Genomic DNA, 14,136 nt, shown 5'->3' with positions numbered 1-14,136 from the left:
GGTGAGAATTGGCCCAATGTCATAACGCCATGTGTTTTTGTCACTTCTTTATCTTAAATTTGGATTGGGCCATAAAGTCAAATCAATCGGCGACTTGCTTGCACCAAGATGACATCACTACTTCTCGGTGAAGAAAGCTTAAAACGCACAATAGTTCGTTGCGTAGCCTTCTCACCCCGTACTTAGTCTCATTGCATAATTAGTTCTTTATCTCGAGCATTCTTATCGTGTAAGGTAGAATTCGATCAAGGCATTACAAAACAATTTTTTTTTATTAATTTAAATGTCAAAGATTAATTAATTGTAAATAAAAATAATTAAAATTTAAAATTTAAAAATAGAAGAATGGAGTTTTTCCTCAAACTGTCCAACAACGGCACGCAAACACAACGCTCAATATTGTTGTGTTTGACGTTCTATATCCCAACCAAGACAATCTCAACCCGTCTAGCAACCACCTTCACTCAGTCCTCAAGTCCTCACTCAATGGTAACCTTTATTTTCATTCTAAAACTTGGAAAAATCATATTTCTAATTTTTATATTGATTCAAAATTTTGTATATTGTAGGCACTAGACAGAAGGTCAACAAGTTTAACCAATAATGATGGTATCACTAAAATCAGTAGGAGCAAGAGCAACAATTGTTCTAGTGTGAACAAAAATGATGACGTTGTTGAGGTTATCATGCCACCACCAAAACTCCAACCATCTTGAAAAAATTAAAAAAAAAATGCATCTATGATATGGAATCATTTTACTAAATACTAAGAATATAGTGAAGTTTATCCACATGTTAAATGCAATTATTATGATGCGGTGTATGCATGTCATCCAAGAAGGAATGAAAATTCAACTATGATTAGAATGCATCTTGAACATTATTGTAAAAAAGTCCTTATGAGTACCAATATACTGATAATATTTTAATTAACTTTGGCAACAAAAAAATTGTAACAACTAATTTTAATCAACAAAATATCTGGTACACATTGATCTTTTTTTATTAAATAAAAATTATTAAATTAATGTATTAGACGTTTTGTTTTATTTTTTAATTATTTTTAAATAAAAAAACATTTACTACATGTTTATGATCTTCAATTAATAAACTCTAGTGGATTACAACGATAAATATCCATAAATTAAAAACTAACGTAAACATAAATTTAAAAATTAAAGAAAAAATTAAACGAAATTTCATCCGTTTAAAAATATAATGGATATATTTTTTCAACAAATTTAAATAACAATAAAATTGATTTTAAAATAAATAAATTTTTTTCATTAGAGATAAAATAAATTGATATTAAGTTAAAAAATTAGAATTTAATTTGTTAACAAAATAAATTTTTATAATTAAAATTAATTACGTTAAAAAAAAGAAATAGAGGAGACTCCCATTGTGGGACAGAAAAAGGTTAAAACAACTATATTTTGATAATTACGTGATAATTACTTTAAAATCAGCTCGTTGCAATTTTAGCAATTAAATTCAAATTAATTAAGTATATAGCACAATTTTAAAAAATTTACAAATATAACAAAATTTGTCAAATTCTATCAGTGATATAAGTCTATGAGTGATAGACCATGTTGCAAATATTGGTCTATCACTAATATATCATATGAAGTCTATCAGCAATACAAGTCTATCGGTGATAGTTTTGCTATATTTGCAATTTTTTTAATATATTGTTATATCCTTAATTATTATCGTTAAAGTAGTCATCCATCGTAATTTTTCTTATTAATATAATATTTCCAAATTTTAATATACTTTTAAAATATTTTAACCTGTTTTTTTCACTTACAGTGATTTTCATTTATTTAATCACAAAGTGTATATATAATTAGATTCAACCATAATTGTCTTTTAAATTCTTAAAAAAGTTGGCAAACATATCAAAGTTCAAACCTGTTGTCCAAGATTTCAACACCAAAACAAAAATAACTTATAATTAGATAACACTACCGAGAAGAATAAAATAAGGTCACGATCAAGACTTTAGTCCAATTAAAAAAACTCCCAACTTCCCATAAGTTACAAAATCTTGCACTTATTTTCACATTACAATTCAAATCTATGAAAATAATTTTGTAGATTCCTGTAAAAGACTGAAAATAAATAAGCATAGATGAAGTTCAGATCTTATTGAAAATTCAAGCTATGGAAGACAAGGATTCATAAACTAACAACAAGAATTCTGAGATTTTTTTTTTGTTTCTTTTCTTAAGTCAACTTGTGAATTGTTTTCATGTCAGCAGCTTCCTTGAGAGTCCCCTTCTCCACATGATCCCACCAACTGAACAAAAAGTTGTCCACTACAAGCCTGAACCAAGGGGAGAGCTTCAACCCCTCTTCTCCAGCATCTGCTTTTCTTAGAAGCTCCTTCAACTGCTCCTTGGTCACGTATTTCACGTCTGCCACTTCGTCTGGGTTCGGGTTCACATTGACATCTCGAACAATGAAGAGGAGGTAGTCCACTGCACATTCACAATTATCAAAACAATACGAAATTCATTCGAAGTTATAAACAGATGAGCTAAGGAAAGTACATTCATGCTCCCCCCATTTGCCATCCGAGGGTGCCTTGTATAGCATGCGACCGAGGGGAATGAACTGGTCGACTGGGACGTCTTCAGCTGGAATACCGAGTTCGTCTAAAAGCTTCCTTTGTGCAGCATTTCTTGCACCTGGTTATTGTAGATGAAAAAGAAGATCCATATAAGGAGGTTTACAAAGAGTAGGTGTCAAATCTGACCATTGTTATCGACATACCAAGAGCATCCTCCTCAATTAGTTCAGATTCTCTATACAACGGATGACTGCAGCAAGTGTTCGTCCAGACAAGCGGAAATGTCACTTTTGTTGCAGATCGTTGCTTCAAAAGTTAACAGAATCGAATGAGTTAACAGCTTCCAAATTGAGAATACAAAAAAAAAATTATATAGATATCAAAAATAAAAATGACAGCAACAGAAAAAACAAGAAAGCTCAAAAGAAATATCCATGCCTTGAAAACAAAACTACAAATCTACCAAAAACGTTATATTAATATGCATAGATAAAATAGCCACCAATTCAGAGGCAGTGCAAATTAGAGCCCAACCTAAAGACATACCTGAAGAAGCAATTCATATTTGGAATTGAATAAAAAGACGCTGAAAGCACGATGCAGCCAGTTCTTAGATTCTATATTTTCCATCAAGTGACCTGCAGGTTATGTGAGAAAATTGTGCATTATTATCAATCCACTATTCAGATATCAGAGCTAGAACCAATAACAAGAAAACACAAGTGCCAAACTAAACAAAATAATAACTACTGGCATTTACGTCTGAGAAATAAATACTGGAAAAGATTTGACTTACAGTTATACTTGGATTCATGACCAACGACACAGTCATTCTCATCCACTAAAATGCACCTGTCCAGGAATTCGAGATCGATGCAAGGCAAATGTGAGTTACAAATGATTGAGCACACATGATAAATTTTAAAGGTTTTTTTTATACAAAAAGAAGGCATGAACAGAAAACTTTTGGCCATGGTCCACCAAAGATTTAAATAAAAAAATAAGGTCTAATAATATGGGGAACAGTCAAGATGCACAGATAATTGTGAATTCCCTTGAGTTATGCACCAAAACATCATTGAGTAGATGAGAACACAAGATATTTTACGGTAATAACCATTGTAATCAAGTGAAGCCAAGGTAAATACCAAAGAGAAATAACTCAACAGACAGGTGAAGCTGCTCTGACCACGAGCGTTAAAACTAACATAAAATGAGAGAAGAAAAAGGTGAAGAGTACAAAAATGATCTGGTCAGTGGTCACTAGCCCAAGTTCACCCGTGAAAATAAAACTCTCTATGTTCACCCAAACAAAAACACCTAAGCTGGGAAAATATGTTAATTAGTTAATAGTTACATATACATTCATTGAAGGAGCACAACTCAGTTGATTAAGGCATATGCCCTCACCCTCAGCCACGAGGTCAAGGGTTTGAATCCACCTAAACTTGTTGGACTCAAGAAAAAGAAAAAAAAAAAAAAAGTTACATTCATCACAGAGTTCAACTTTTGAATTTAGTGACAATTTTAAAAGAGATAAAGATTTCACACTTAAATTCCTGCAATTCATTTATTCCATCATTTACTTTCAGATCGATAGGTATGGTATGATCTGGTGGGCTCATATTATATCTGAGTGCAGGAATGAGAAGTGTACTGGTGAATAAATTTGTCAAAGACCATTAAATTGAGGTTAATAATAAACACCAACACCTACAAAAGTATTGGACTTGGCCATTATTCAAATTCAAACATCAAGGCCCCATTTGATAACTTGGTAACTATTTGGGTTTGATTTTAATGTTTTAAAATTAACCCTACAAATACCTCTTCTACCTCTATTTTTTTTCTTTCGCTATATATATTGTACAATACTTTTAAAACATCAAGCTAATATTTGAAAACTAAAACAAGTAGTTTGTGAAAGCTTATTTCTGTTTTTGGAATTTGGATAAAAATTGAACTCTTTTAATCAAGAAAGATGAAAACCATGTTACAAATTTGAGAAAAAATGAGCTTAATTTTAAAAAACGAAAAACAAACACAGATCTTCATCACACTAGAAACTTTTAAGCATCAAATCATCAGGTGCCTAAAATGAAACCCAACTCCACTGGTTTGAAACGCCTAATCTACAACGTTTCACTTCCTTTACAGGGAAAAGGAGGTTTAAATTTGTTTCCTTTCCCATTAATTCAAGTTTCCACCAACAATCAGAGGACATGCAAATTAGAGAAAGGAGAAAAGATATTAACTATAGGATGACGTAAAGATCAAAGCCCAAAGCAACAACCATGCATAAAACCCGTGAAAAGTATGAAATTAGATGATGAAAGATAATAAGAGAGAGATGGTCAGACAACCAGTAAATCCAGGTCATGATAGTTATCCAAAGTCAAACATCTATTGAACAAATTGATGAGACTGGATCCAGATTGAACACAACATATCATATCATCAGGAATCTAAATTGAGACCCAATTGAACGGTTCAGGAAATCAGTAAACACAAAAAACAGACTTCTGAGTTTACTTATTCCTTCCCCCCACATAAACCTTCCACCAAAAACAAGCAAATCAGAGCAATGGGAGAAACATAGGATCAATCAACAACGTAACCACGTGAAATAATCAAAGTCAAAAGAAGCAAAACTACATGAAAACTGCATAAAAGAAAAAAAGAAAGTGAAATGAGATGAAAAATTACATACAGACTGACCATGAAACTGAGTTCATTTGCAAAAGGAAAAAAAAAAAAAAAATCAACTTACATCTTCAATCATCACTATCGGATATGATAATCATTCAAATTCAAACACCGTAACCCAGAAATCAAGGAGAACAACTTCTAAAATTGATTGGAAAAGAAAAAAAAAAAAAAAACACCAAGCATCCAATCATCAGGAATCCAAATCAAAACCCACTTAAAAAATAACTTCCCCACAACACAACAATGCTCCAGCAATAAACAGAAAAGAAGCCAAATCAGAGCAACAGAAAGAGGACAAGCCAAAGAAGCAGAAGCATCTACAAATCAAAGTCAAAAAGCAAGAACAAAAAGCAGGAAATTTCAGAGAAGAGCATCAGAAGCAGAATAGGGAAAGAGAAGACGCACTCGTCCTCGAACATGAGGCGCTTCTGGACGGCGTCCATGGCAGCATCAGGAAGAGCAACTCCCATGGCGAGGGGCTAAAATTGGAGAGAGTATGTGAGGGGAAAATGGAGAAGAGGGAAGTAATGTGAGAGAGAAAGAGAGAGATGAAGGAGTATTTAAAAAGTGATGGAAGGGTAGTGGCGATGAAGAAGGGTGAGAGACATTGTTGAAGAATTGAAATGAAGCGTCCGCCATTGTTGTGTTGAGTGGAGACCACTTAATCTGCTTCGAATACATTACATTTCAGGAAACCTCACGCGCGTGTGGTACACGTACTATTGTCGAGAGTGATTCATTGTAACGTGGAAAATGTAAAATTTTGAAATAAACAAAAGAAAATTACGTTTTCAATTATTATTATATTTTTAAAAGAAAATATAGTAGGCCCCACTCCTCTATTATAAATATTATGCATCTCAAATCACCACCAACTTATTATTATAAATATAACCAATTAGTTATTATGATACAATGGATGATTACTTTGCTTCCTGGTTACTTATAATATACTAGTAATAATACGTGTTATGCGTTTTATTAAAAATTTAAAATAGTTGTTATTATGTTCTTATTAAAGTATATTTTACATTGTACAATAACTATTAGAACAACAAATTTTCAAATGAAAAAAAGTTTATTGGGAGTATGTGTGTGTTTTTTTATACTAATTATAACTATAAGTTATTAATTTTTTTAAAAGAAAACAACTCATGATTATCAAATATAATAAAAATAAATTCTAGAATTATTCTTTCATCTTCGCATGACAAAACAAAGTTAAGGATAATTTTCAAATCAAACCGCTATAAGTAGTCAAAATGTAATTACCATGAGTAGTAATTAACTGACATCGTCAAGAACAAAAAACTTTTGCTCACTATTTGTCTAATAGAAAATTTTAAATGAGTTATTTCGGATATTACTCTAATGGCGATCATGTATACTTACCTTAATCTATCATACTCCAATATGAAAATCTCTATTAATTTTGCTAGCTAGTGACCTTTGTTACCTCGTATTCCTCTATTTTGATTTTTGTGACTTGATGCTCCAATCACGTGGCCTCAAAACATTTCCATATTTCTATATCGTTGCCCGTCATTGCAAGTTTGAGATAATGATATTTTTCAATTAGCATAATGGGCTTTATATAGTGAATTAAATTGGTAGAATGAGAAGAGACCTTGAATGCAAAAATTTCTTTATTCATTATTAGTTTGAACTGTCTAAATAATATAGATAGTGGATGAGTTTGTAACGATAAAAAAGTTAATGAAAATCAATAATAAATGAAAATCTGGAAGCTAAAAGGTTTTTTGGAATTAAAAAGAACAATGTGTGATTAATATCTAATGAATGTATTTTGTGGTAATTTGTTTTAAATGTAATTAATATTTAGATATTTTGTTAATTAATTTAACAAAAGTGTAAAACTTTACAACTTTCTTTCAAATTTTTATTTAATGTACTTAATGGGGTGTTTTTTAAATCTATCTTAAAAAGTAGAGTACATGCATGAAAGTTTTGTACTCGGTACACAACTTCCATTAACTCATATCAGCTCATTTGACTAGTTTTGGGCGAACTCGATTAAAGGAAGTACACGACTTTTTTCAAATATTGACACATGACACTTTTAAGTAGGGGAATGAGGTGTGTTTTTTTAAAACTTTTAACTTTTTAGTACAACTAATATATTACAACGAACTTAAGTACTTTCTAGGCTCACTTGCATTAAAAAATTTCTAGCCATCTTCTTTTTAACACAAACATTTAAAATTCCTTATGCACTGACTCACTTGCATTACTTACTTTTCATCACGCTTTAAAGTAATTAATTAGAAGGATTCTTTTGATCTAAATTTTGAAATCATACTGACAATTTAACGCATAGTTGAAGGATGTGTCTTGGAACTTGGAAGCCTGAATTAGAAAAGTGCTATGAAATTTGCTATAAAATTTCTAATTTTTTTTTTAAAAAAAGACATTTGTAAATGACGACGGTTTTCGTGCAAATACAAATGTGTATTCGTATAATTCTACATTTACAATTGAAATTTATATGAATTAAAATTTTGATTTACAAACTAAGCATTTTTCTAATTTCCCTCTACGACATCATTGTCATGTCAGTGTTGTTGTCTACGTCGAATGCGTCTTCGATCTCTGTCGGCAACATTGAGTTGTCTCGTCTACAGAATAATTTGTTCTATATTTTTCAAGATTTAATCACACATTGAGCTCAAATCTTGTAAAATGTGTTTCATAAGAGTAAGCATGTATGTCTTGAACAAAATTATTCTGAGTTATTACAAATAATATAATTAAATAATGTGCATGTTATAAAATTATAAATCAAATCATATTAAAATTTAAGCATCCTCAGATGTGATAAAGTATCTCATAATGAGTGAGTACTAGAGAAAATAGTTATGATATGATACTGGAAGTTCGTATGTTTCTACTTCTTGTGCCCGAAAATTATTTCGCACATGCCACATTATTATGATATGCTTTGCATGGATCTGATGTCAATCTTGATCGTGTTTGCCTCTTAAATCAATTTGGTGCAGCGTTAAGTCTGTAAAGCTAAATGTTGGTGGCATTTGCAATATATTGAACTGTCGCAACACACGATTTAGTAGATGCATCTCAACAATATAAAAGCAAATCATAGGGCCCATGTAAGTCCAAACCGCTTGACCATTATGACATTGATCAGGAAGCAGTGCCATAATATCGGGCATGGATGATGTCCAATTAATCTGTTAAAAAACAAACATAATTGGATAATAAAAAAAAAGTCAAATGACAACATTCGTATGATATTTTACTACCGAGAGTGTATGAGTCGGTCAACTATTTGTCAATACGTTAATAACATATTTGCTTACTGTTCTGATGTAGGGTAGAACACAACTCCACCTGATGTGTGAAAAAAATTAATAATAAGTTATAGATAGTGCAAATTTTATTAAAAAATAATATATAAATAAAATAGTACCTAAAACTTAAAAAAGATGACCAACTGGAACATGTAATGCTACTTGTGGTGCCACAATGGAGAATTTATCACATGCCTATACTTGCAGTAGCATTAGTGGGCCAGTTATTCCTAAGGATTATGTGTTACTAGCTCGATACAATTCACTATATAGTCATGCAATGCATGTAGCGACCCAAGAATACGTACCCGTCCGATCGAAATTGCTTAAAAGCGAAATAAACATATAGAGGACCAGAGTATTTTATTTATCAACAAACAGAAAGCCTCCAATCAGTTGCATAATGTATGCACAAGCATATCTTTGGATGCTCACAATATCAACATCTGGAGGTAATTCTGTGAATTGTTCGGCCAACCATGGAAGACTCAACCGTTGATCTTTCATGTCAGATGGTAGAACTTCCAAGAAATCTTCATACCCTTGCTAGCTTCTAGTTATATGTTAACGATCCTACAACATGCTCACCATCAATCAGTAACCCTAACTAGATTGCAACATCCTACAGTGTGATCGTCAATTCACTACAAGATATATGAAATTTGTAGGTATCTAGTCTCTAAACGTTCAATCAAAACAGTAATAAAGTGTCAATCCAACTGTATGAATTCTAACTGGGAAACATCAAGAAATTCAGCAGCCTCTAAGTATGGCACTATGCATTATGATACTTCATCTCTCCTTCGACAACTCAAAACGATTGTGGAGGAAGTATCTCATATACAGATTGTGAGCGATGAGACGATTGTAGATATAACTGGGTAGGATCAACAGGACCAGATTCCATTGGTCAAATTTCCTAAAAAGTACTCCATTCAAAAGATAGATGTATTATAGTAATAACATGAAAAATGAAAGTTCAATTACATAATAATGATGAATTTAAAATATTACATGTCCAAATTTCCAAAACAAAAATTCAAAAGCATAAAATCAAATAATTACATGATATAAATTTAAGTGGTAAAATTTACATATCAATAGACTAGAGCTTAAGCCTAAAATATACATCAAAACATTTTCCTAAAATCAAATAACATACATAAAATCAAATATTTTTCTCAAATTCATATAACATACCAAAATTCAAATAACTTACCTAAATTCAGATAACATACCAAAAATTAAATAACATAACATACCTAAAATTATTGTTTTCTCTAAGATAAATAACATACCTAAAATAAAAAAAAGGTCAAATAATTATCCTAAAATTAAATAATATAACTAAATCAAATAATATCACTAAATCAAATAATATAACTAAAATCAAATAACAAACCTAAATTCAAATAATTTTTACAACAAAATCATAAAATCAAATAACAAACCTAAATTAAATTATTTTTACAATAAATCGTGTACCCGGTCTACGACTTAGTTAAATAGTAAACCAATACAACGAAATAAACATACCTTGTGACAATGATATCAGAAGGCAAAGCAGGAGGGGAGGGAGACTTTTTCGTGAAGGTTGACTACGAAGGAGGCTATTGGTTGATGATTTTTCGTGGAGGATGGAGGTTTTGCTAAGCTTTTATGAAGGATGGACGACAAAATCACGAAAAAAAAGGATTTTAGAAGGAAAAGCAAGACATAAAATGTATACGAAGATGGAAGGTAGAAGGCTCAACGATCAACTAGGTTTTAAAATGACGAAATCATATACTTTCTGCATGCCAAACAAATGTGGCAATCAACGCTATAGTTGACTACCAAAAGGATACACGTGACCAAAGTTGTGTAATGAGTACACGACTCCAGTTACGAGTGTGGATTGGGTCCACAACTGATCCATTCACACCTCGAACCAATAGACGTGTATCGGCCCACGATTTAGCCTAATCATGGATCTGGTTCATGTTTTCACTACTCTATTTTTTCTTTTTAACCTACCTTATTTTTGTCATTATTTTTAAAAAATACATTATTAAAAGAATCCCCATTAGTTGTACTTTTTTTGCGTTTAGTGATATGAAATATTATATATATATATATAATTGATAATCTAAAAATGGAATCAAACCAATATAATCATACTTTTTGGTTTTATCTGAAAAGAATTGAAAACTAGAAGTAGTCTTGGTGGAAGGTAGACATGATGCTGTGTTCTATCTTTGAGTTCAAATAAGATTGAACTTTGTTTGTAAATTGTGACCCACATCAAATATTCTTTTTATTTTCTCATAATAAACAAACAATGTTGTGAAAATGAGACATAATCGAAAAATGGGTATCCAAAAAAATATAACATTATAATAAATAAAATAAAGGAATTTTTAAAAAATATAACAAACGTAACCACAAAATATTTACACTAGTGTATACAACAATTTCGAAAATGAAAAAAGTCTATAATAAAAAATACCGTAAATGCTCATGTCAACACGCAATTAATTGATCACATGGTCATGTGTAATTCTTCTTCTAAATCATTATGATACGCGATCGTGTAAGTAGTATTAACACTGGCTACACATGCGGGCGTAGTTTTTCTTCTAAACGATCACGATATGTGATCATATATAAAATACTATCGTGTACCAATATCTAAACAAAGCTACATGATCATGTAAATATGATCTAAACAATCATTTAGCACATGGTCAACACAATCGTTTATATTTGAAGTTTTTTTCCATTGTTAGAAGAACTAAACGATCATGTTGATACTACCTACACGATCATGTATCATTATCTATACGTACGATTGTGTATCGTGATAGTTTAATTAGAAGGCTTTTACCAATTTTGTCATTTACACTAAGTTGAATCTATTTTTGATTCTTTCTTATTTGCAATAATAAGTTTATAGATATACAAACGATCCATTTTATTTTAGACACGGAAAAAGTACTTGACCTTCACACACACCAAGGACAACAAATTTGTAACTTTTTAGAAGAATAGGACATGCAAGATGAAAATATATACACACCGATCTAGTGCTTGCCACACGAGCTTAATAAAAAAATTGTATACGTGTTGCAAGCAGCGACTTCGATTATTAGAATATACTTGTTTTCTTAGATATTATAATGTTGTATTTAAAGTAGAATAATAATATAGAACTTCCTTATCTAAGTCATATTAGGCTATCTCTTGAGCTACATATGTGTCAAGACATAAATTTGACATGTCGTGTTCATCAAATTTCATGGATGAGGTTGGTTTGGGCTTTTGACCAAAACCATCATCTTCTCAATACCCATGCAGGTCATAGTACGTTGAGCAGAAAGATTAGCCTTGACTTCATCTTTAGCCAAAGTTGAGGTCGATTGAGTTTTTCTTACCCAAAGTCCAATTAACGATTGAGTTCTCTTGACCTAATTGTTTGTTTGTCTACTTGTTTATTATTTTTTTGATTCAATAGTTTTCTCTTCTTCTTCGTTAAGCCTCTTATAAATTTTAAAAAAATCACATAACAAAGTGAACCTATTTGATTTAACAATATAATAACTTGTGGTTCCTTATCAAGAAATTAATTTAATGTATAAAGAATGAAGTTTGAGAAAATTTATTATATTACCCAAACAATGGTTGTCTCATGACTTTAGGCTGCAAAAGGTTTTATTTTCTTAATTTCATTTATATAACTTTGCAAATAATTAATAATAATAATAGACAAATAAAGTGAATTAATTAAAAGCAACAAAGGTAACCAATCCTTTAACCCTTTCAAACTAATTGCCATCCTTTAACCATGAGTGTATCCCATCATAATAATAATAATAATAATAATTTCATTTTGATCAACCTTCCTAATATATGACTCTTAGGTTTATTAGTAAGTAAAAATAATTCGAATCACTATGTTTCTCAAACAGAATCAACGTCATTGTAATTATTTAGTATATCGATCCGAGTTTGTCACGAGATCGATCGAAATAAAATGTTTAATGCAATTAAAAATTTCTTATACTTAACGTTTACCATAATTCAAATTTACAGAGAACCCTAATTAGATTGGTGGAATTTGTTGAAGTGTGTTGTTTTTATTTTAAGATGTATCGTTAAATGTATGAAATGTACGACGAGGAAAAGTCCAAACAACTCACACATGTGCTGCCTATGTTCAATAAACATAAGTTAAGCAAATACATTCATAATCAAGTCCTTCAAAATCTCATAATTAATATTTTTGCAAGGCAGTCCTTATGAAGTTGAATTTCATATTTTTGGAAAGAGGAGAGACCAATTAGCAAAGAGGCATTTTGTTTTTGTCATTGTATATCACACGTGACACACGTGAATTTAACTATCACAAAAATGTGATTCACATGATTACATTTTATATGATTTTTCATAAGAAAAACTGCTTCACAAATAATACCGTTATTTTTTTCCTTTTCTAATGTAAATGTAAAAGTATATGCTCCTCAGTAAATGCATGCATGCATCACTCCGCTTTATTTTCTCGAAAAAGTTAAGAGCTTCTTCTTCTTCTTCCTTTCATTAATTTAGAGTTTTCCGCCATTGTAGACCATCTCTTTGTTCTCCAAGGACTCCTCTTTCTCTGAAGAAAGGGCTCATCAACGACTTCTCTTCAGTCTTCGTTTGTGTTCGTTGGACTTCATTAGCTTCCACTAGCGTTTAACTCTATTTGATTTTGACAAAGGCACTTAACTACCTTTCCATTTTCTTTCCTTTGTCAACAATCCAAAGGAATCATTTATTGTCTGTCTATGTGATTTATGGTAGGAATTTAGTGAAGAAACCCTTTTATTACCATTACTAATTTATATTTAATTGAGATGTTTCTTTCGTTTAACTTCAATCAATTTTAAAAAAATACTGTAAAATGACGAGGGAATGAATTTCGAATTCATTTGGGCTCTTATTTTGTATTTTTGGATTTAGAGTTATATTGTGTCAAATGTCGTGTAAATTAGTTGAACTTCAGGGTTTGTAGTGTTATTTTGCATTTATTGAGTATGAGTCATTTAGGGTTGTATTTTAATTTTAGGAGATAAAACACATTTGTCTTAACTATCTTCTGTCTCATGAAGTTACAAAGCTATAAATTGTCACTTTCGAGGAAAATGTCCAAACATTACGAGACAATGGACAATTGGTCTTCAAGGATTTGGTGTGAATGCTTTAGGAGACAAAAGGCATTTCGTCTCAAAGTAGGAACCTTCGATCCAAAATTGTATATAAATATTATCATAGCATGAGACCATAATTGTTTGGGTCAATCTGAGTTAGATTATACAGCTCCAACAGGAATTCCGCAAAGCTAATGTCACATCTTACATCCAAATCCTCTATATTATCGTATACGTAGCGTAGTCTCATTCATCCTCGTTTTAAATATCACCGTAGCTCATGAACATGCAAGACATTTTTCAATGGATATAAAAAAGATAGTTATATGAATAATAATATAATTATGTAGTT

The 14,136-nt window shown here is 31.0% G+C and overlaps 1 protein-coding gene across 1 annotated transcript; it reads right to left on the bottom strand.

The window, feature by feature from the left end:
- Positions 1–1,977: 1,977 nt before the first annotated feature.
- Positions 1,978–5,933, bottom strand: LOC101209923 (isopentenyl-diphosphate Delta-isomerase I). Its single transcript, XM_004139054.3, has 6 exons — positions 5,693–5,933; positions 3,375–3,430; positions 3,125–3,216; positions 2,782–2,884; positions 2,559–2,696; positions 1,978–2,486 (listed from the first exon to the last, which is right to left on the bottom strand). The coding sequence occupies exons 1-6, from the start codon at positions 5,755–5,757 to the stop codon at positions 2,233–2,235; spliced, it is 708 nt and encodes a 235-aa protein (XP_004139102.1). The 5' UTR covers positions 5,758–5,933; the 3' UTR covers positions 1,978–2,232.
- Positions 5,934–14,136: the final 8,203 nt, after the last annotated feature.

The sequence above is a fragment of the Cucumis sativus genome, chromosome 1 (assembly GCF_000004075.3).
Source record: "Cucumis sativus cultivar 9930 chromosome 1, Cucumber_9930_V3, whole genome shotgun sequence".
In the NCBI taxonomy this organism is placed as follows: domain Eukaryota; kingdom Viridiplantae; phylum Streptophyta; class Magnoliopsida; order Cucurbitales; family Cucurbitaceae; genus Cucumis; species Cucumis sativus.
The sequence above is the reverse complement of the archived record's forward strand: the minus strand, read 5'-3'. Positions and strand labels throughout refer to the sequence as shown.

Excerpts from the sequence above, each read along its gene's own strand:
- LOC101209923 (XM_004139054.3), bottom strand. The coding sequence starts at position 5,757 with ATGGGAGTTGCTCTTCCTGATGCTGCCATGGACGCCGTCCAGAAGCGC. Across the intron at positions 3,431-5,692 it reads CGCCTCATGTTCGAGGACGA|GTGCATTTTAGTGGATGAGA; the intron begins GTGCGTCTTCTC and ends ATTCCTGGACAG. Across the intron at positions 2,487-2,558 it reads CAAATGGGGGGAGCATGAAT|TGGACTACCTCCTCTTCATT; the intron begins GTACTTTCCTTA and ends GTGAATGTGCAG.